The 22539-nt window shown below is 43.8% G+C and overlaps 1 protein-coding gene across 1 annotated transcript in view; it reads right to left on the bottom strand.

Moving 5' to 3' along the window:
- The window catches only part of LOC117269422 (nuclear receptor subfamily 5 group A member 2), a 57957-nt gene extending 38687 nt beyond the window's left edge, over positions 1–19270 (bottom strand). The window contains exons 1-3 of the mRNA XM_033646422.2: positions 19174–19270; positions 18530–18632; positions 18232–18373 (exon numbers count right to left, since the gene is read on the bottom strand). Of these exons, the coding sequence (XP_033502313.1) occupies positions 18232–18373; positions 18530–18631 (244 nt within the window). The 5' untranslated portion in view covers position 18632; positions 19174–19270. The remainder of the gene's footprint in view (positions 1–18231; positions 18374–18529; positions 18633–19173) is intronic.
- Between the last annotated feature and the right edge of the window lie 3269 nt (positions 19271–22539).

Genomic DNA, 22539 nt, shown 5'->3' with positions numbered 1-22539 from the left:
GAGGATCCTCAGGATCCTGTTGAGCCTTTTTCAGAAGTGCAGTAGTGTTTGCAGTCCAGGTCAGGTTCTCCACGATGTGGGTGTCCAGGAACCTGAAGTCTGAGACCCTCTCCACGCTGTCTCCATTTATGCAGATTGGATGAATGTCCAGTTTATTTCTCCTGAAATCCACAATCAACTCTTTGGTCTCTGAGGTGTTAAGGATCAGGTTGTTTTCTGCACACCATACTGACAACTGCTGGACCTCCTCCCTGTATGCAGTCTCATCTCCTCCTGAGATGAGCTCCACCTCGGTCGTGTCATCCGCAAACTTAATGATGGCATTGCTTGAGTGAGTGGGGGTGCAGTCGTGGGTGTAGAGAGTGCAGAGTAGGGGGCTCAGCACACAGCCCTGGGGGGAGCCAGTGCTGAGGCTCAGTGCTGAGGAAAGATGGGGTCCTACTCTAACTCTCTGAGGGCAGTCTGTCAGAAAGTCTCTGATCCAGCAGCAGATGTGTTGTGAAAGACCCAAGTCCATAAGTTTTGTTACCAGTCTGCTCGGTATAATGGTGATTAAAAAGCAGAGCTGAAGTCTATGAAGAGCAGCCTGGCGTAGCTCCCGCACTGTTCCACGTGTGTCAGTGTGGTGTGGAGAGCTGAAGCTATGGCGTCCTCTGTAGACTGGTTTGCCCTGTAAGCAAACTGGTTTGGGTCAAGTGTGGATGGCAGGCTTGTTGTGATATGACTCCTGACCAGTTTCTCAAAACACTTCATGATGATAGGCGTAAGTGCCACTGTAGTCGTTGGGGCTGCTCTTCTTTGGTAGAGGAATGATTGTGGAGGACTTCAAGCAGGGTGGAATTGTGCACTGGGACAGTTGTTTAGAGCACTGTTTCAAGCTGATTTTCACATGATGTGCACACACTGTGCTTACAAACAGATAAGCCCTTATATTACTCAGTCTACATTATATTTTTTGTCCAGCAACCACATAAACATATCTTTAGCCCCTTTTACACTGCCAGATTTTTGGCGAATGTTGGGCAGTTTTGCTGGCAAGCTGCGAGTTTAGACACACAGAGCCGGATTGGTGAGTTGATCCGAGGGGCCCGCGTAGGGTAGACATATTGGCGGAACCTTTTTGGTTTAAAAAGAACGAGGTGCCCTTCCGCCATGGGAGGGGCTGTTGATGACTTGTGGGAAGAGCTGTTGATGATGCAGCATGTGCGAGCCACTGGCGGTGGATAAACAGGAAACAGCTGATAGCAGGAATGAGCAGCTAGCAGCAAGAGGGAATCGCAAACCTGACAGACACTGTAAAGATGAGCAACTGGGGACAACTCCTTGTCCTTGCAAATGAAGAGGCCATTAACTGTCAAATGGCGGGGACGGTGAAGGAGAGAGAACCGCCGAAGGACTGACCAGCCGCGGCTTCCCTCCCACGTCACTGTTTACATCACATGCTGAACTACACGTTTTGTTACTTGCTCACGCCCCCCATTGCCCCGAAAAAGGCACATTCTGTATGAACAAAAGTAGGTAGGCAGCATTTTGCTGCACTCCCCGATTTTGTTTTTGTACTGCCAATGCTGAAAGAAGACTGATTGGGCTTTCCTGCAAATTTGCACAATTCCTATTTAAAAAGGGCTATAGATAATTGTATTTGTAGACCTCCTTGCCACACAAACATCAAGGATGTCATTACCCCTCCCCCCACTGGGCCGCTCAGACCATAACCTGGTCCATCTGTCTCCTGCTTACATACCTGTGGTGAGCAGATAACCCCCCACCGTTAGGTATGTGAGAAAATGGTCTGAGGAGACCAACATGGCACTGAGGGACTGTTTTGGGACAACTGACTGGGGAGTGCTGTGCAGTCCACATGGGGAGGACACAGACAGTTTGACTAACTGCATCTCAGACTATTAAAATTCTGCATGGAGAACACCGTACCAACCAGGAGGGTACGGTGCTTTTTCAACAACAAGCCATGGGTGACCCCTAATCTGAAAGTGCTTCTGAGCAAGAAGAGGATTTTTAGATCGGGGGACAAAGAATAGTTGAGCAGGGTCCAGAAGGAACTTAAAAGAGAATTAAAGTGGGGCAAGGAAAGCTATAGGAGGAAGATGGAGGAGTACCTTCAACAAAACAACATTTGAGAGGTGTGAAGAGGCCTGAATACAATCTCGGGCCACAACAACAACAACAACAGCGGGAGGGGCCCAGAGTCCGTCGACCGTGGGTGGGCGAATGAACTGAGCCTGTTTTTCAACAAGTTTGAGGCCATGTTTACACGAAAACGATCCACTGAAAACAGAATCGTTTCTCATTTTGGACTTCATTATGGTCGACTTTCTCGCACATGCCTAGTGACTGGAAGCATAATGCGCATATGCGAAAAGTCTCCGTTTTCAGAGGAACTGCATATTGCAAGTTTACATGACAACGGAGACGGTGCCGTTTCCAAAAAATTACACTCTGGAATCCGTTTTCAAAACGTTGTGTTTTCAGGCACCCAAAACCTGATTCTGCTCCCTCTCCCTCCCCTAACCACCAGAGCACAGACCCAGGGCCCTCTCATCCTCTCTGGCACACCTCCTCCCCCTCCCTCAGGACATCAGGGACATCAGCTGCACCCTCCCCTCACCTTTTAACCCACCTCCACTTCACATCTCCCTCCCCCATATTCCTCAGCTGGAGTCACCCCCCACCCCCCGCTGCAGCCTCTCCATAACAGCTGACCAGGTGAGGAGGAATCTCATGAAGATCAAGGCGAGAAAGGCTACTGGTCCGGATGGCATCAGCTCCAGACTGCTGAGGGACTGTGCGGTTCAGCTCTGTCAGGTGGTTCTGCAAATCTTCAACCTCAGCCTCAGTCTGGAGAAGGTTCCTGTCTTGTGGAAGACTTCCTGCGTAGTTCTTGTACCAAAGACTGCACACCCCAGGGAGTCCAACCACTTCAGACCTGTAGCCCTGACCTCCCACCTGTTGAAGACCATGAAGAGGATTATATTGAACTACCTCCGACCCCTGGGGAGAACAGATCTGGACCCCCTGCAGTTCGCATATTAGACAGGCATTGGGGTGGATGACGGAGGAGCTGGAGTCAAAGGCCAACTGGCTGCATGGACCATCAACTACCTCACCAGCAGACCACAGTATGTGAGGCTTCATGACTGTGTGTCTGATGTGGTAGTCTGCAGCACAAGGGCTCCACAGTGGACAGTCCTCTCCTCCTTCCTCTTCACCCTGTACACATAGGACTTCAGATACAACATGGACAGCTGCCACCTCCAGAAGTTCTCTGATGATATAGACATTGTTGGGCGTGTGTCAGAGGGGAATGATCTGGAGAACAGGGGGGTCATCATGGACTTTGTCAGCTGGTGTGAGGTCAACCATATTAACATCAACGGCAGCAAGACAAAGGAGTTAGTGATTGACTTCCGTAGGAAAGCACCCCAGACTACACCAGTGAACATCCAGGGTTTGGACATTGAGGTTGTGGAGAAGTACAAATACCTGGGTGTTCACCTCAACTAACAATAAACTGGATTGGTCCACAAACATCGACGTCCTGTACAGGAAGGGCCAAAGTTGTCTCCACCTGCTGAGGTGACTGAGGTCTTTTGGAGTGTGCAGGACACTGCTAAGGACTTTTTATGACACTGTGGTAGCATCTGCCATGCCACTATGCAGTGGTCTGCTGGAGCTGTGGAAGCACGTAGAGGAGCAGGAAAAGACTGAAAAAGCTGGTCAGGAGGGCCAGCTCGGTTCTGGACTGTCCCCTGGAGACCATCGCAGAGGTGGGCGAGAGGAGGATTTTAGCCAAGCTGATATCCATCACGGACAACACCTCTCTCCCCCTGCATGAGAATGTCCGTGCACTGAGCAGCTCATTCAGCAGCAGACTGCTGCACCCACAGTGCAAGGAGAAGCACTACTGCAGGTCATTCATCCCATCAGCTGTCAGACTCTTTAACGGCAACATCTGCACTGTAAAAATTGTTATGCTCAATAAGTTATCATTACTTTTTGTACTCTGTTGCTGAATATATTCGCGAAGATCAAACAAGTGTGCGCGGCAGTTGAAATCTGCGCGCGTGACACGAAATAATTTACACGAGAGAGAGATCTGCGCACGTGCAGATGTGTTATCTGCTTGCGTGACATATGACACAAATATAACGCCATAACCGTGAGTTAGCGGCCTCACACGAGGCTCAGTGTCAGTAATTAGTCGTGGCCGTGTCGTGTGTGTGTGTGTGTGTGTGTGTGTGTGTGTGTGTGTGTGCACGCGCGGCGCCCGTTTAGTTAGCAATTAGCCGTAGGGTATGTTGTGTTTGTTAGTTGAGTTAACTTAAAGGCATCACACAAGGCTCAGTGTCAGTAATTAGTCGTGGCCCATGTCGTGTGTGTGTGTGTGTGTGTGCGCGCGCGGCGTCCGTTTAGTTAGCAATTAGCTGTAGCTTATGCTGTGTTGTTTGTGAAGTTAGTTGAGTTAGCGGCTTCACACGAGGCTCTGTGTCAGTAATTAGTCGTGGCCTGTGGTGTGTGTGTGTGCGCGTGTGGCATCTGTTTAGTTAGCAATTAGCCGTAGCGCATGCTGCGTGGTTAGTAGTTGAGTTAGTGGCTACGCACGAGGCTCTGTGTCAGTAATTAGTTGTGGCCCGTGTTGTGTGTGTGTGTGTGTGTGTGTGTGTGTGTGTGTGTGTGTGTGCGTGCGGCGTCCGTTTGGTTAGCAATTAGCTGTGGCATACGCTGTGTTGCTTGTAACGAGTAGCGGCTTCACAGGAGCCTCTGTGGTAATATCAGTAATTAGCCGTGACTCATGCTGTGTTGCTACCAGGCTGCTCCAGAAAAATTGAGGATACTTAACATTATCTGTTGAACTACTTTTATTGTGTTTCTTTTAACATTAAGAAACGTTATCCGTATGATGTTAGACTTTAAATTCAACTTGACCTTATCTTGCCGACTCGAGACATCTGGAGGAAGGTGACTGGCGCCATTTTGGCTATTTCTGGATGTGATAAAGGGAGTAAAGAAATGTAGTTATGCTAGTAAGCAAAGTCATTTGAGAATAGAATGCCATTAATATGCTCACACCTTTTTCTCTTTTTCAACCCTAACCACTTTAAAGGGATAGTTCAGTTTTGGTTGTGGTTGTATGATGTATAAATGGCCACTGAGTATGCTACGTGAGTTGGTTAGTTCCAGATAAACTACTTTTTGTCCAACCAGTTGATGCACTAAAAAAATGATATATAGTGCACACTTAAACTAGTATTTTATTTTGAGATGGGGCGTTTTGTAGGCAGTGAAAATATGCTGTTGTGTGTGTCATGTGTGGGACTGTTCACTGCTGTTTATTGCCTGTATCTCTGTCCAGCACTGTGCGCTGGTATGATGTAATGGGGGAGAGCAGAGAATTGTCTACTGTCGCTAATACATTTGGTGGCTATTACAGCCTCATACAGCCCCACTTCAAAAAAACTGAACTATCCCTGTAATGCCTTTGCTCATGTTTCTAGTTCACATGACTAAGGCTTTTATACCATACTCTAATAATGTATGTTGTGTGTTTTAGGTGCTGCTGGTCCATTCATTGAAGTTTGGCTACAACTGTGGATGAAGTGGAGTTGTAAGTTTTGCAGTTTTGCCACTTACAGTGAAAGAATCAGTATCTGGTTTAGGACCACATATGAATGTGGCCAAAATCAAAATAGAAACATTAGATTCTCTGTGCTATTCATGATTATGAAAATAATTATGTGCCAATAAGAAGGGGAAAAAAAGATTATGATTTGGTCAACTTTTGCCTGCAGTCTGGACAGGGACAATTTAAGGGCAGGTGTGTGAGGAGTGATACAAATAGTTTATGGTGTATATTTTTACTTAAAGTGCATATTTTTTCTCCATTTTCAGGTAAAAGTGGTCTACAATGCTTCTGCGTGTCATAGTGTCAGAAAATGAAATCAGACGTTTTTCAGTTGAAGGCACCCCCTCAAGTGTGGAGGAGCTCTACCTGGTGAACTAACCTTGGTCTTAGGGGGGATTTATTTTACAGTTTGAGGATCGTGATTTTAATAATCAGTTGTGCAACCTAACGGACATCAAAGACCTTCCTGTGGAGGGGGCAACTTTAAAAGTATTGTTCACAGCTGATGACTCCTCAGATTCTACACTGGACACAAGCAGCCTTCCTTCCATCAGTAGTGGGGATTATGTCAAATGGCCTGACCCTTTCCCAATTCCACAGTTCTCACACGATGTGGAGCTGCAACTGAGAGACGCAAACCGTAGATACACTAAGGATGGATCTGTGATGGTGATTCCTAAAGGTTTAAAGACTGATATCCTTGACATACTTGCAGACAGTATGTCGAAGATTACTGCTTATCCTGAGAGGGACCACTACGAGAGTGTAGCCAAAGCACTGATGGAGAAGCATCCCTGTCTGCGAGAGCCAGGGTCTGAAAAGGGATGGTATTCATGGTTTCACAGCCTGAAATTTAAGCTTTGAAACTACCGGCAAAAATTGAGTGCAGCAGGATGCCCTGAAGTGGTCATAAATAAACGAAAAGGAGGAGGCTTGAAGGGAAAATATGTCAAGAAGTCCAAGACGGGTGAGGTGAATTACTGTCCTGATCCACCTGAAGGACAATGTCCTGAAAACATGGAGGAGAAACGCCAGATAATGGAGGCTGAAATGCAAAAACGAGACCCTGATCACCAGCTGTTGGAGAATCTGATGGTTGCCACGTTTTCTCAGCGCAGAATAGAGATCACTGGAGATCAGCCACTCATCACTGAAGTAATTTCCCAATGGCCAGCTCTGTTCCATGAGAGACAGGTATTCACATGACTGCAATTGTATTCCACAAAGAGTTTTAATCATGTTATGTCAGACACAGTCATCTTAGATTATGGCAGAATTCAAGAGGATTGTCACCGTAGACCTCCTGGAATCTTTTCTCGAAGGACTTCATGGTCTGGTCCCAAGACTGCTGGAGGTGTACAATGCAGCAACCAAGTCTGGAAAGAAGCAGTCACTAAAAGACATTTTGGACTGCCTTGTGAGAGATGTAAGTGGAAGAGGGGGTGACCAGAAAATTAGGCACCATTTTAATATAACATTTTCATCTTACTGCATGTTTCTTTGTTTTGTAGGACACAAATGAGAGAAGAAGGGCTGCTGCTCTGCTTAGTCTGCCATACTACATATCAGGCGAAGATCCATCGAATGTCATCAGGATGTGTGATGTAAGAATAATGTTTTTAATTTAAAAAAATATTTAAGTATGGTATGCACTTAAACTGACATTGCTACTTTACGGTGGGACTTTTACGTGGTTAAAATTGGCTAAAATATCTTCATTTGTTGGCCTCATCCTCAACACTTTACCGATCTGCTTCTGTGCTGTTACTATGCTCTGCTTCTCCAAACCTTTAATTTTGATACAGTGTTGTAAAGCTGACGTATTTACGGATGAAAATGGTCATACGTTATTTCTGCTTTTCAAGGCTCATGCTGAGAACCTGGATGAAGCCATAAAAGGGGTTGCAGCTTGGAATCCTGATAGGCTATGAAGGCGAACAAGGGCCATTCCACACAAGATCTTCAATGTGGCAGCTGTGGTTGAGGAGACCATTGTGCTTCACAACATTAAAGATGTGGCACACAGCTTTGCCATGCTTATGGGTGTCATCTACTGTGTGAATGCCATGAAGTATTCCTTTGAGTTTCTTCAGAGAGTGGTAATGAAGATCAAACCAAACCACGCCTCAGCCTGAGTACACGGATTAAGAAACAGGATCTTGAGGTACAAACCGGAACATCTGTCCTCTGTTTTGAACTTCATTTTCTCATGTGGAAACAAAACCTTCAGGATTGAGCTGAACTTATGTACTGTGAAAAATCATTACTGTCTCTGGGTTTTCTTTTTGAGATTGCTAAGTAAAACACACTGATCTTGTCCCACTTCATTATATTGGACTGATAATGAGGGCTAATGGCCTCAACTGTTCAATATAGAATGGTGATGTTAAAATGTGGGGAACTTTGTTTTAAGATGTGATACAAGACTTTCATTTCATTGACATTTCATTTTCTGACAACACAAACCAGCCCCAAAAAGTTCTATCTTTTCAGTGGAATAAGATATGAAAATTGGAATCTTTGCACTGTCACCAGGCAAATTTTGCTGTTCATTCTTCTTTTATTCACTGAAGAAAACTTGGAGCTGGACCATCTTCATTTTGTTGGACTGACTGTGATGATGGTCTCAGATGTTCTCTGCTCTGGCAGACTTGTTTTATTTAGCATAAAACGTGTTTTATGAATGTTAAATGCACTTTGCAAAGTTTCAGCAACCTCAGGATTTAAAGCACTGTCAGTAACCCACTTGATGGTTTTGATTGTTCTGTGCTCTGGCAGATGTTTATTTTTTTTTTTTTTTGTTGTTGTCTTCTAATCTATTTTGACTTCCATCCTTCTTTCCTCCTGCTTCTCTCCTTCCTTCTTCCTTGCATTATTTCCTTCCTTAATTTCTTCCTTCTTTTCTCCCTTTCTCCTTTCCTTCCTCTCTTCTTTGCTTCTTTCCTTTCTTCCTCCCTCCCTCCTTCCTTCCTCACTCATTTCCTTCCCCTCCTCCCTTCCTTCTTTCCTCCGCCCTTCTTTCCTTTCTTCCTCCCTCCCTTCCTTCCTTCCTCCCTCCCTCACTCAGTTCCACCATCCCTTCCCTTACTCCCTTCCTTCCTCCCTTCCCTCTTTCCTCCGCTCTTTCCTTTCTTCCTCCCTCCCTTCCTTCCTCACTCACTCATTTCCTCCCTTCCTCCCCTTACTCCCTTGCTTCATTCTTTCCTTCCTCCTCCCTTCTTTTTTTCTTCCTGCCTCCCTTCCTTCATTCTTTCCTTTATTCCCTTCTTCCTTCCCTTTTCCTCCCTCCCTCCTTCCTTCCCTTCCTCCCTCCTTTCCACCATCCCTTCCTTAGTAAATAAGATGTAGTGCATTTCACATTAAAGTGTGTTATAATATTAAGTATTTAAGCAGCTCAATCTGTTGGACTGATTGTAGTAAGAGTTGATTGGGTCGACTTACTAATTTACTCAATGCTGTTTAACATGCATAAATATGGTCTCAGACTGGCTTTTAGGTTTGCCATCTGCCAAAACTGTATTCAACAGAACGAACCTGCATGTTGGAGTAATTCAAATAAAGGTGTTGCAAGTTGAGTTGTAAGTGTATTCAGTGTAATATTTTGGTGAACTTGCCATCATTAGTCAAGACAGGGGATACAAATTGAAAAAATTAGTCTACTTAATTTGCAATTTTAAGTTCAATTGCTGTCTTAAAAACATGAGTTAACGTAACTTGAAAAGGCAATTGGTATGAATATAGTAGTTAGTTAAACTGAAAAATGTGAGTTGAAAGGGTGTGTAATTGTATGTTCCTTTGACATGACAAAGCAAGTTTTCTCAAATGGATAATGTAATACAGTCAGTAGTTTCAACTCAGAGTGTCAAGTTCAATCAATGAAAATTTATGAGTTAACAACTAGTATAACTGAATTTTGTGAGTTGAAATAACACACAATTGTAGGTTTCTTTGACAAGTGAAAGTAAGTTTTTCTTAATGCATTATGTAACATAGTAAGTTATTTCAACTCAGAGTATCAAGTTCAAACATTCATTCATTCATTCATTCATTCATCTTCTAACCGCTTCATCCTCTTGAGGGTTGCGGGGGGGCTGGAGCCTATCCCAGCTGACATCGGGCGAGAGGCAGGGTTCACCCTGGACAGGTCACCAGACTATCGCAGGGCTGACACATAGAGACAGACAACCATTCACACTCACATTCACACCTACGGACAATTTAGAGTTATCAATTAACCTAGTCCCCAATCTGCATGTCTTTGGACTGTGGGAGGAAGCCGGAGTGCCCGGAGAGAACCCACGCTGACACGGGGAGAACACGCAAACTCCGCACAGAAGGGCTCCCACACCCAGGATGATTAATGATCATTAATTAAGCAACATGTATAACGTACCTTCCTGAGATGAAATAAAGCTTTTTTCAAAGTTGAGTTCACTTAGGTTTTTAAGGCAGCAATTGAACTTAATATTTAAATTTAACCAGCCTAATAATTTTTACAGTGTGATGTAATGTAGCACCATCATGTCTGCTGCATAACACTGAATAAGATCATCACTGCTAAGACTATGTGCAAGTTACATACTCTGTGCAACATTCCGCATCCATTGTGTATATAGTGTAAATAATCTGTGTATAGTTCATTCTTTTTAGTGCCTTACTTTTTCATGCATATATTTTTAATATTTTATATATATATATTACATATACTTTATATATTTTCTATTTTTAATCTTTTTTTTTTTTTTTTAGTATACGCTGTCACCCTCCACTTTCCATCTGTGCTTTGAGCTGCTGTGACTTGTGAATTTCCCCAGTGTGGGATCAGTAAAGTTTATCTCATCTTATGTTATCTTACATCATTCCTTATTCACCATAAAGTACGATTTTCGACAGGCCACGGCCCTCACACTCATAAATATATATATTACTCATATATACACAAAAAAGCTTCTTGGACTGTGTAACTTTGCCATGAGGGATTTTTTGCTAATTTTCATAATGTGAAAAACAGTAAAATGAATAGACTTTAATTTGACTCTTTCAACACCAAATTTGGAGCACAACCACGTGGGACTGAGACACACATTTTTTTTATAAATGAGCATGGCTGCCATCAGTCATGAAGTCTTCGCAAAAGGCAGGGCTTACACAACATTGGACATAACTCATTAACAATTTATCATCACAGATCTTGGCACATAGCGTCAGTAAATGTTGGGGAATAGGTGTCATAAAGCATTTTGAGCCCAACCAAAGGGGGGCGCCACAAATAGCATAAATGTGTACCTCAACACTAGTTGGACAAAATTTCACCAAATTTGGTGCATATGCTCTGGGGGCAAGTTATAACCAAGTTCTGAAGTGTCATAATGATTGGTGCATGTGGGCATGGCCTATTTGGCATTTTATGTTATATCATACCTTTGATAAATGTACTGTGAGCTGGAATAAACTTTAGGCACGCAACTTAGCACCATAACTGGAAATGATATCCTAATGCCTCACATCAAATTTGATCCCAGTCAGCCTGATGGTGACGATATTATTGAGAGCAGAAAAAGTGAAAACTTTGAAAGACCATAGCCAATATGTTCAATAGCTCAAAAACCCACTTGCTGGTGCTTTTAGCTTTCAACTGTTAATTGTGGCTATACTTGCAGGCATTTTTTGGAAAGCTGATATATATGACCAGTTTATCACCACAAAAACTACTACAAACAGCATATTTTATTTGTCCATCTTAATGTCAAAACTGATGCCAAAGTGTAAACAGTAAGTTGAATGTACAGCATACAGAATGTTTGTTTGCTTGAAGATGTGTGCTCTGAAATGAAATCAAACACATCTGGATAATGTTGCATAAGCCTGGTTACCCTACTGCTCTAAATCGCTCCAAAAAAGTCAAGCATGTGTAAATTTAAAATACACAGCTCAAAAAAATGAAGGGAACACTTAATTGTCATAGTATAACACCAAATCAGCTGAACTTCAGACATATCAATCTGTCCATTTAGGAAGTGATTGTAGCCAGTTCCTTATCTGCATTGTAAAAGTGACAACAGGTGCAATGGAGAAGAAAAAGCAAGACAACCTCCAAAAAGGGAATGGTTTTGCAAGTGGTGTCCACAGACAGTCACTCTCTCCTTATCCATCCTGACTGATTCTTCTCTAGTTTTGTGTTCTGCTAGTGTCCTTGTCACTACTGGTAGCATGAGGAGGTACCTGCAGCCCAATCAGGTTGCACAGGTAGTCCATCTCCTCCAGGATGGCACATTTATACGTGCAGTCACAAGAGTGTTTGCTGTGTCTCCAAGCAGTCTCCAACAGGGCCATAGAAGGGCATCAACCCAGCAGCAGGACCAGTATCTGATTCTTTGATCGAGGAGGAACCGGAGGAGCACTGCCAGAGCTCTACAAAATGACCTCCAGCAGGCTACTGATGTGCTTGATTTTGACCTAACTGTCAGAGACAGACTCCATGAGGGTGGCGTGAGGGCCTGACATCCTCTAGTAGGAACTGTGGTCACAGCCCAGCAGCATGCAGCTCAATTTGCATTCACCAGAGAACACCAGAATTGGCAGGTCCACCACTTGCACCCCATTCTCTTCACAGATTAGAGCGGGTTCACACTGAGCACATGTGACAGGTGTGAAAGAGTCTGGAGACGCTGTGGTGAATGTTATACTGCCTGTAACATCATCCAGCATGACTGGTTTGGTGGTGGGTCAGTGATGGTCTGGGGAGGCATATCCTTGGAGGGTTACACAGACCTCCATGTCATAGCCAATGGTACCCTGACAGCTGGTAGGTACCAGGCTGAAATCCTCAAAACATTTGTTAGAACTTATGCTGGTGCAGTGAGTCCTGGGTTCCTCCTGGTGCAGGACAATGCTCAGCCTCATGGCCAGAGTGTGTAGTTAGTTCCTGGATGATGAAGGCATTGATGCCATTGACTGGCCCTCTCGTTCCCCTGACCTAAATCCAACTGAGTACCTATGGGACATAATGTATCTGTGCATCCAATGCTGCCATGTACCACCACAGACTGTCCAGAAGCTCACTGATGCCCTGATGCAGGTCTGAGAGGACACGACACCAGCTGCCAACTCATCAGGAGCATGCCCAGAGGTTGTCGGGAGTGCATACAGACACACGTGTGTCATACACACTCCTGAGTCACGTTATGACTTGCCATGATAAAATTCACACAGGTTGGATCAGCCTGTGATTTCAATTTTTGACTTTGATTTTGCGATTTTGAATCCAGCCCTCAGTGGGTTGACATCAGTCATCTAGGTGAAAAAGAACAGGCAGTAGTGAAGCAGTTGCTGTATGAAGAGTCCAATGCCTTTGCCCGTGACAATGATGATATTGGCTGTATTCCAAACCTTCAAATGACCATCACTGTGAAGGACGACATCCCTGTCCAACGTTCTTATATGCAGCCATCCCTAAGCCACTTTACAAAGAAGTTAAAGAATACATTCAAGACTTGCTGGCCAGAAAGTGGATAGTGAAATCAAAGTCACCCTATGCCGCCCCGGTGGTATGTGTGCATAAAAAGGATGGGACCTTAAGGCTCTGCATCGATTACTGGCTGCTAAATCGCAAGACCATTCCAGACAGAGACCCGCTTCCCCGTATCCAGGACCTGATGAATACACTTGGAGGATACCACTGGTTCTCCATACTGGACCAAGGGAAAGCATATCACCAGGGTTACATCTCAGAGGGATCCAGACATCTTACAGCATTCATCACCCCCTGGGGCCTGTATGAGTGGGTCTGCATCCCCTTCGGCCTCTCAAACGCCCCGGCCGCATTTCAGAGATGTATGGAGGAGGTGTTGGACTCCCTACGGTATGAATGCTGCATCCCTTACCTGGGTGATATACTCTGCTACGCCAAATCCCTTGAGGGCCATGTGGAGGGGTTGAGGCGGGTCCTTCAACATCACAGCATCAAACTTAGGCCCGCCAAGTGCAAGTTATTCAAGGAGGAAGTACGCTATGTGGGGAGGCTTGTCTCTGTTGAAGTAGTGCGGATCGATACCAAAGACATAGCAGCTGTCCAAGCTTTGAGTAAAACAACTCCAAACACTGTGGGAGATGTCCGAAAGCTACTGGGATTTCTAAGCTGCTATCGAGCCTATGTGCAGGTCTTTGCTAGAATTGCAAAACCACTGTATGACCTCCTACAGGTGAAAGGAAATCACACTGTATCACCCCAGCTCAAAACAAGTAAGGGGAAGGGAGGCCTTCGACCTGCCATATGTGTTACACACAGATGCATCAGCAAAAGGTCTTGGAGCTGTGTTGTACCAACGCCAGGAGGGAAAGTTGAGAGTTATTGCCTATGGGTCAAGGACACACTCTCTTGCAGAGAAAAACTACCACATGCATTCAGGGAAGCTCGAGTTCCTAGCTTTAAAGTGGGCTGTGTGTGAGAAGTTTCGAGACTACCTCTTCTATGCCCCCCACTTTACAGTCTATACGGACAACAACCCCCTAACCTATATAATGAGCACAGCCAAGTTAAATGCTGTTGGTCATAGGTGGGTTGGGGAACTGGTGGACTTCCATTTTGACATCAGGTACAGGCCTGGTAAAGTCAACATTGACGCAGACACCCTCTCCAGACTGCCACTTGACATGACTGAGTATGTTGCTGCATGCACAGAGGAACTTTCAAAGGACACAATCTAGGCAACACGGGAAGGCAGTCAGGCTGCGATGGAAAAGGATGTGGCCTATGTTGCTGTCTTAAACTTGTCACATGAAAGCTCAGGGCCCTACACACTTGGATCCCAGCCAAGCATAAGCCATGAAGAGCTGGGGCGAGCTCAGAGAGAGGACCCAGTGATCAGTGCGGTCATTAAACTAAAAGAAACACACACTCACCTAACGAGTCACATCAGGAAAGGTGCCAGTGGCCCAGTAAGGAGGCTCCTGCATGAGTGGGGAAGGCTTCAGCTGGGAAATGGACTACTGTACAGAAAGACGATGCAGAGACGACAACTGGTCATCCCTGAAAAGTATAGACCCATCGCCTTGAGACACCTCCATAATGAAATGGGCCATGTTGGAACAGAGAGGGTCATTAGAGAGACAGAGACAGAGACAGAGCCAGATTCTATTGGCCATACATGAATAAAGAAATTGAGGCCTATGTGACAAGGAAGTGTCCGTGTATCAAACAGAAGAAGCCGGTGTCCCATGTCAGAGCTCCTATGGGGTCGATTACCACCACAGCACCCCTCGAACTGGTGTCCATTGATTATATGCACCTGGAGCCGAGCGCAGGAGGATTCGAGTACATATTGGTTGTGGTGGACCATTTCACTCGGTTTGCTCAAGCCTATCCCACTCGGAATAAATGAGGAAAGACAGAAGCAGAAAAGCTCTTCAACGACGAGGGAAACAGTATTATGATCGTCATTTGAAAGGAGTGACTCTGTAGCCAGGCGACCGTGTACTAGTCTGTAACCTAGGTGAGAGGGAAGGCTCAGGAAAACTAAGGTCTTATTGGGAAGACACTGTGTACACTGTCAAAGAGTAGATGAACAATGGGCCTGTGTACAAGGTGTGTCCGGAAAGAGGCGATGGCAGAACCCGCACCCTGCACTGAAACCTGCTACACCTAGTTAACAACCTGCCTGTTGACTTACCTCCACCGTCTGTGCCTGGAAATAAAAGAAGCCTACCTCTACACTCACCTGTGCCCTTAGAGACTATGTTACCTGAAAAGAGACAAAAGAGAAACAGACGGTTCAACAATGGACAACCACGGGAATGGCCTACAAACTTGTCAGACTCAGATGAGAATGAAACACATGAAAACACAAGTTACTGGTTGCGGATACCTGTAAGGACAGAACGTACCCATGAACCTCTGAGGCTCAGCAAAGAGCCTGAGGCAGACCCAGTGCACTCCCACTTAAAACTGAGTGGTCGAGAGAGAACATTGATTGACATTCCTTTACATGACATTCAAGACAAAACTGCTTTTAGCCCAGTGCTGACAGAAGAGGAGGAAGGATTGGAGGACATAGGGTCACTTGAAGAGTGTGGGCGTATATTGCCTCAATCACCCAGTGACCAGCCTGGGTGTGTGCCTGGTCATGTAGCCTCTCAGACAGACTGGGACCCACCGGGTCATCAGGCTAGTTTCCCACAGGTAGCTGATAGCCAGCCAGGTGATCACAGCACTGCAGCCAGAAAATCTACACGTGAGAGAAAACCTGCTCAGATGTTAACATATGAGTCTTTAGGTGAACCCTCCTACCAGCAAAGAGGCACAATAAATACTGTATGGGTAGCACATACACCAGGATGGGAAAGGCAACTACATCACGTTCATCCACACCACATTCCATATCAACCACCTTATCTTGCCATACCACACCAGTTGTCACCTTACACTTCCTTTGTGCCTTATGTCACCCCCACACAGGTGTATTGAAGGGGAAGGGAAATGTGTCGTTAGAGTGTATATGAGTTAATAGAATGTTGAAGGTTTAAAGGTATAATATTCAGTTATGTGTAAAGTGCGGAGCCATTTTCTTTGTTGGGGAGTGTGTGACGCCCACTATATGTGGTCACAGGGTATTTTGTTAATTGTTTGTATGGGATTATTGACATGATTTATATCTACCTGTACCCTAAAATAGTCAGTGAAAGATGTTTTCTTTAAGAGAAGGATTGACACATGTTATGTGCACCTCAGACCAGTGGGTGGCACTCTGGGGCTGTGGCCTGGCCAGGGACGGTGGCCGATTGTGAGTAGCTCCGTTTTCCTCTCATAACGCCAGACAACCTGGAAGAGAGCAGCAACATCTCCGGTGTCTTATTTTGTTTTCCTGATTTTCAGGTTAGTAAGGTGCCCAACTTACTTTAGGTTATGTGTCATCAAGCACGTGCACGTTTTAGCAATGGTAAAAGCCGTTATTTGAAAGGAGAAGGTTTGTTTACATTATATGAGCCATGTGTAACGGAGGCGATGCTAAGTTGTTAGCAGCTAGGCTACTAGTAGCTCTGTAAACCCTTGTATTGTTATATCCATTTTGGCTTACCTGGCTCCATCATTGCATTAGGTCATGTTATAATCTATTGTTTGAATGTGTAACCAAGCGGAATTATTTTGGTTCAGTGTATTTATGAAATTGTGTAAGGTTAATGGTGTTAAGTTCACTTCCTCTCCAGTGTCTGTAAATAATAACCAGCAGGGTTAGATAAGAAGAGTATTCTCAGAAATTAGGTTACAGCTTAAAGTGTGATATGTCCAGATGAAACTACTGAGGGAAAGTATGGAAAAGTTGTTGTTTATTTGATATATGTGTTTACATGTTGACAACATAAATGATATGTATTTCTGTGAAAACGGGACATTGAATATGATTATACAAGTTATAACAACATATTACAGATGCATTGTTTGAGACATATGGTGAATAATGTTCAATAAATAATGCCAGATGACCTGGAAGAGAGCAGCCACATCTCCGGTGTCTTATTTTGTTTTCCTGATTTTCAGGGTCAAGGCTTTCCTAACTGCTACATTGGTGCTGTCCAGCGGTACCTGTAACACTTGTTTCATTATTTTTTTGAGCAGTGTATATAGGCTACTGGGCAGTTAAAAACATTGTTTACAACGTAATTTATTTTAAGGTCCCTCATAAGTACAAATACATACCCCTAACCCACTGACGTGTAGGACCCCTTAAGTATTTTATTGGTAGTCCATATACACAAACTAGTTAAACTGTAATTTGTGAGCCACAGAGAGGGGTTTTACCAGTGGCCCTTAGGCTTAATAACACAATTACCCTGAGTCTATTCCTCGTCAACTTGGAGAGAACAGTTAAAGCATGATGCACAGCAAATCATTAAAGCTACTGTTATTATTACCAAGAGAAACATTCAAATAAACCAGCCATGTAGCTTAAAATTATGTATATTTTCTCACTGTATATAATGTAATTCATATGTTCTCTCTTTTTTTTTTACGTTTTGAACATAGAGATTATATGACAGAAATGTACTGTTATTACTGAAAGCACTTACTTAGATGTCTTAGCTCACTAATCCCTTTCAATTTAAACCCCTATGTTTCTGTTTATATTGCTTTTCCGAAATGACTGATGAAAAAATTCTTCATTTGTATCTCTAAACATCCCAGGACAACATAGCAAAATGCAGGAAGATGTTACACCTGTGGTTAAGGCCATAAATATGAACAATAACAGTATTAATAATAATAATATTAATAATAATAAAAAGAAGAAGAAGAAGAAGAATATGGATGGATCCACAAGTGCCATAACCTGTTCATATCCCAAATATGTTCCAAATTGTAATTGTGGATTACTAGTCTAGATTTCTAGTAACCATATCATCACAGTGTGTTAATTATTAATGTGAAATAATAATAATAATAATAATAATAATAACAACAACAATAATAATAATGATAATTACTATTATTATTATTTAAGGCTGCAAGAACTAGGTTACAGCTGGATATTTGGAATACACATGTGGCATAAATAAAAGGTATACACAAGGTTTTTCTTCAAAACTGCCCTTCTTACCTTCCAGTCGCATGCCAACATGAAGACACTTTTGAAATCTGCAGAATGGACACCGTTTTCTTTGAGTGATATCAATTCTGCAGTCCTGCTTTTCTGCACAGATGTACTTCTTGTTGTTTTGGACCGTTCTTTTAAAAAAACCCTGCAAGTGTTGAAGAAGACGAAGGGTCCAGTTGAAGAAGACAGTTCCATTTTCTAGCTGTTTGTAATATACCCATAGCTGTTTGATAAGCATAAAAACTACAGCAGAACTTTTCTACCTAATAGACAGTCCCAGTGCAACAAAAACTAAATCTACCTTGCAGCTTTCACAGGTGAGCAGACCGTAATGGTAACCAGAGACTTTATCTCCACACACTGGACACAGCTCCTCCAAACCCACATCATGTCTGTGCTCCATTCTGAAAAAGGCAACATGAGACTGGTCGCTGTTAGATCCAGGGCCAATGGAGAGTGACTCAAACAATACTGAACTTCGCAGCCATCACGTAGATTATAAAATTAAGAATGTTTAAAATACAAACAACTCGGACCAGTTGCTTTGGAACCTCACTACTTTGATTGAATCTCAGCAAAATCAAATATGCTTGCTGCAAGTCTGTGACACATAAAAATGATGGATGATCTTCTAATAGTCTAGGAAAAGAAATATAACACTGGAGTCTGTGACCCATCAGATTCTGTGACCCAGTACCAGACCTCCTGAAAAAAATGTTGAGTTTTGCAAGTGGTTTAATGTTCAGGCTTAGGGTTTAGGGGCTGGATCATGGATTTTGATGGGTAGCAGAATTTGCTGTAACAAAAGCACTCAGTTCTTGCCCAGATCAGACACAAGACGATCAAAAGGAAAACAACATAAATAGTTATCTAGTAGTACAATCCAGTGATAAATAGAAAAATTTATCGCCATATCATACCCACAGCGTTTCCTGACTGACCCACCTGCTGAGTCAGTGTTTGGCCTTGGTTAAGTACTGTAACTGTTGAGTGTTAAGTAGTAAACTGAAATCAAAGGTGGTGGTAATGCTGAGTGTTCTTCCAGCTGTATGTATGAAGTAGAGTGCAGTGATCAGAACACTAGTCTCATGTCATCATCCTGTGAAAGGAGGGACACTCTCCGTGGTCCTGATCCTGCGGCTGTCTGAGATAGGCTACTAACCTGGCTCCAGCCAATGAGCATGTCTGTTTACTGACTCGCCTGTTTCCTCAATTATACACAGCATTAAGTGGTTTACTGTGTGCAGTGTTGGGCAAGTTATTCTCAAAATGTAATGTATGACATATAAGGGGGGGGCGGCAGTGGCTCAGTCCATAAGGACCTGGGTTGGGAACCGGAGGGTCACTTGTTCAAGTCCTTGTCCGGACCAAATATGGAGCATGGACTGGTAGCTGGAGAGGTGCCAGTTCACCTCCTGGGCACTGCCAAGGTGCCCTTGAGCAAGGCACCAAACCCCCCAACCACTCGGGGCGCCTGTCCATGCCAGCCCCTTCACTCTGACATCTCTCCACTTAGTGCATTTATAGGTCCTATTCGTGCATGTGTGTGTATTTCGGATCTGTGTGTAATTGACAGCGGAGTGAAAAAATTTAATTTCCCCTCTGGGAATTAATAAAGTATATTTAAAAAATATATTAATAAAAAAAAATAATAACTAGTTTTCTTCATTTGAAAGTAATGTTACTTTACAACATTACTCTCTGTGTAGAGTAATAAGTTACTTATTACACTACCAAAATGAGCTCGGAAGAACTAATTCATTTTAAATGGTTGAGTCATGTTGTTTAACAGCCGGTAATCAAAGCACAGAAGCTCCAGTTTATTACAGTTCAATTCAAATTCAGTGCTGCACAGGTCTGACCCATTCATGCATTCACATACAGTGGTTATCACTTTGTATTAAAGTCACCTGCTTATATTAATAACAGTGTGATGATATAGAAACATTAAATAGCCTAGACCTTTTATAATAAATGAATAGCCTTGGACACGGAGGGTCAGGCGGACGATCAAAGTCTGTTAATTAAGATAAGATGAGATAAGATGAGATATACTTTATTGATCCCCCAGGGGGGAAATTCGAGTATCACAGCAGCACAAGACAAAATCAAAGGACAGAGTCTACAGCAGAGCTGTGAATGGATACAGTGATGGTGGGTGGGGCCCCAGATCCACAGACAGAGCTCACAAGGGGGTTTGTTGTCTCAAAGCTATTGAAGAATATGTTTAGCTCTGTTGCAAATTCTGGGCCACCTTTGACTCCAGGTGTGGTTTTCCCACAGCCTGTCATCGTCCTCATCTCATTCCACACCTCTTTTGTATTATTCTGTCCCGTCTTGGCCTCAATCTTCTCCTTATAGCTGTTTTTGGCCTCCCTCAGTCTCCTCTTCAGCTCCTTCTGAACAGCCCTGAGTTCCTCGTGATCCTTGGATACGAACGCCCTCTTCTTCCTGTTAAGAAGGTCTTTAATGTCTTTACTGATCCGTGGCTTGTTGTTTGAAAAGCAGCAAATCTTTTTTGTTGGGACAATGTTGTCCTCACAGAATGTTATGTAGTCTGTAATGCAACGAGAGAGACCCTCCATGTCATCGCCGAAGTCTTCTATAAAAAGTCCCCAGTCTGTGACATTAAAACACTCCTGCAGTGCCTCCTCTATGTCATCAGACCAGACCTTTACAGTTCTTGTGCTAGCCGCCTGCTGTTCCACCATCGGCCTGTAGGTGGTGTCAAGGAGTATCAGGTTGTGGTCTGAGTCTCCAAGTGGAGGAAGAGAAGAAGAATTATATCCTTTCTTCACGTTGGCATACAAAAGATCCAGGATTTTATTCCCTCTTGTTGCACAGTCCACATATTGTGTGAAGTTGGTCAGGACAGGAGAGAGAGAGAAAGAGACATGAGTGAGTGGATGATGTCACTCGCACTGGCTTCAACAGCTGATGGGGGAATGTCAACAACCACCATGATGGCGTGTGAAAACTCCTGCGGTAGATAGTACGGCTGTAGTCCCACTGCCAGGAGTTCTACATCAGGAGTACACACACAGTCCTTTACGGTTACATGTCCGGGGTTACACCACTTAGCGTTAACAAAGATAGCAAGCCCCCCTCCTCTCTTCTTGCCGCTCTGCTTCCCCCGGTCCACGCGGATCAGCGTGAAGCCAGGCAGATCGATAACACTGTCTGGTATGTTCCCATGTAGCCGTGTCTCCGTGAGGCAGAGCATGCTGCACTCCCCGTACACAAGCTGGTTGTTTACAAGGGCTGCCAGTTTGTCCGTTTTGTTGCCGAGTGACCTCACATTCCCCATGATGATCGATGGCAAGAAGGGCTTAAATTTTGTCTCTCTAAATCCTCTCTCTGACCTTAGCGCCGGCTTTCTTCCCATGGCGGTTGCCCCTCCATATCTCCTCAGGAATCCGCACAGCGGGGATGCTGGCTCCATGCTTGAGATGGAGTCGTTCCTCGCGAGTGTATATTAACATAGTTAACAGTAAAGAAAAACTACACGAAGAAAAAAACAAATTACTCCCCAGTAATACTACAACTAGAACGCTGCAGCAATACAATATAAATGAGCAAAAAAAAAAAACTATAAAAACACAAAGTTAAAGATACGAAAAAGAAGCAAAAAGAGTGCAAGTAGTCAGAGCTGCTGCAACAGGCTACCGACCCCCAGCGCCATCTTGGAATCAATTATGAGATGGGGATAAATATTTCTGGGCTTATGATATGAAACACAATAAGCAAATTTTAGTGTTAGCACAACAAACAGAATAGTGTGCGAGTAAGTCACTATGACAAATGCAATTAATACACTGGAGCTGGAAGACCCACCTGGCAGTTCCCGGTGTGCTGGTCAGCTACATAAGCACTGGAAAGAGAGTTATGCATAATAATAATAATAATAATAATAGTAATACAAATAATAATAATACATTTTATTTATAGAGCGCTTTTCAAAAACTCAAAGACACTTTACAGGAATAAAAAAGTGCAGGGAAATTCAATCAGAAGTGCAAAACAGCAGACAAAAGAGGAAAAAAATTACAGACAGGAGTGCATTAGTTATAGACAAGGTTGTAGACAAATAAGGGTGCTGACAATACAGAGTTAGGTGGGTATAAGGGAAGAGCAAGAAGGAAGTAGGATGGATTAAATTTGTAAGTTAAATGCAGAATGGAACAGGTATGTTTTGAGTTGAGTTTTGAAGGAGGTTAGGTCTGTGCAGCTGCATTGTGGGAGGGAGTTCCAGAGGGTGGGGGCAGCAACAGAGAAAGCTCTGTCCCTCCAGGTGCGGCACTTGGTCCTAGG

The sequence above is a fragment of the Epinephelus lanceolatus genome, chromosome 19, assembly GCF_041903045.1.
Source record: "Epinephelus lanceolatus isolate andai-2023 chromosome 19, ASM4190304v1, whole genome shotgun sequence".
Lineage (NCBI taxonomy): Eukaryota > Metazoa > Chordata > Actinopteri > Perciformes > Serranidae > Epinephelus > Epinephelus lanceolatus.
The sequence above is the reverse complement of the archived record's forward strand: the minus strand, read 5'-3'. Positions and strand labels throughout refer to the sequence as shown.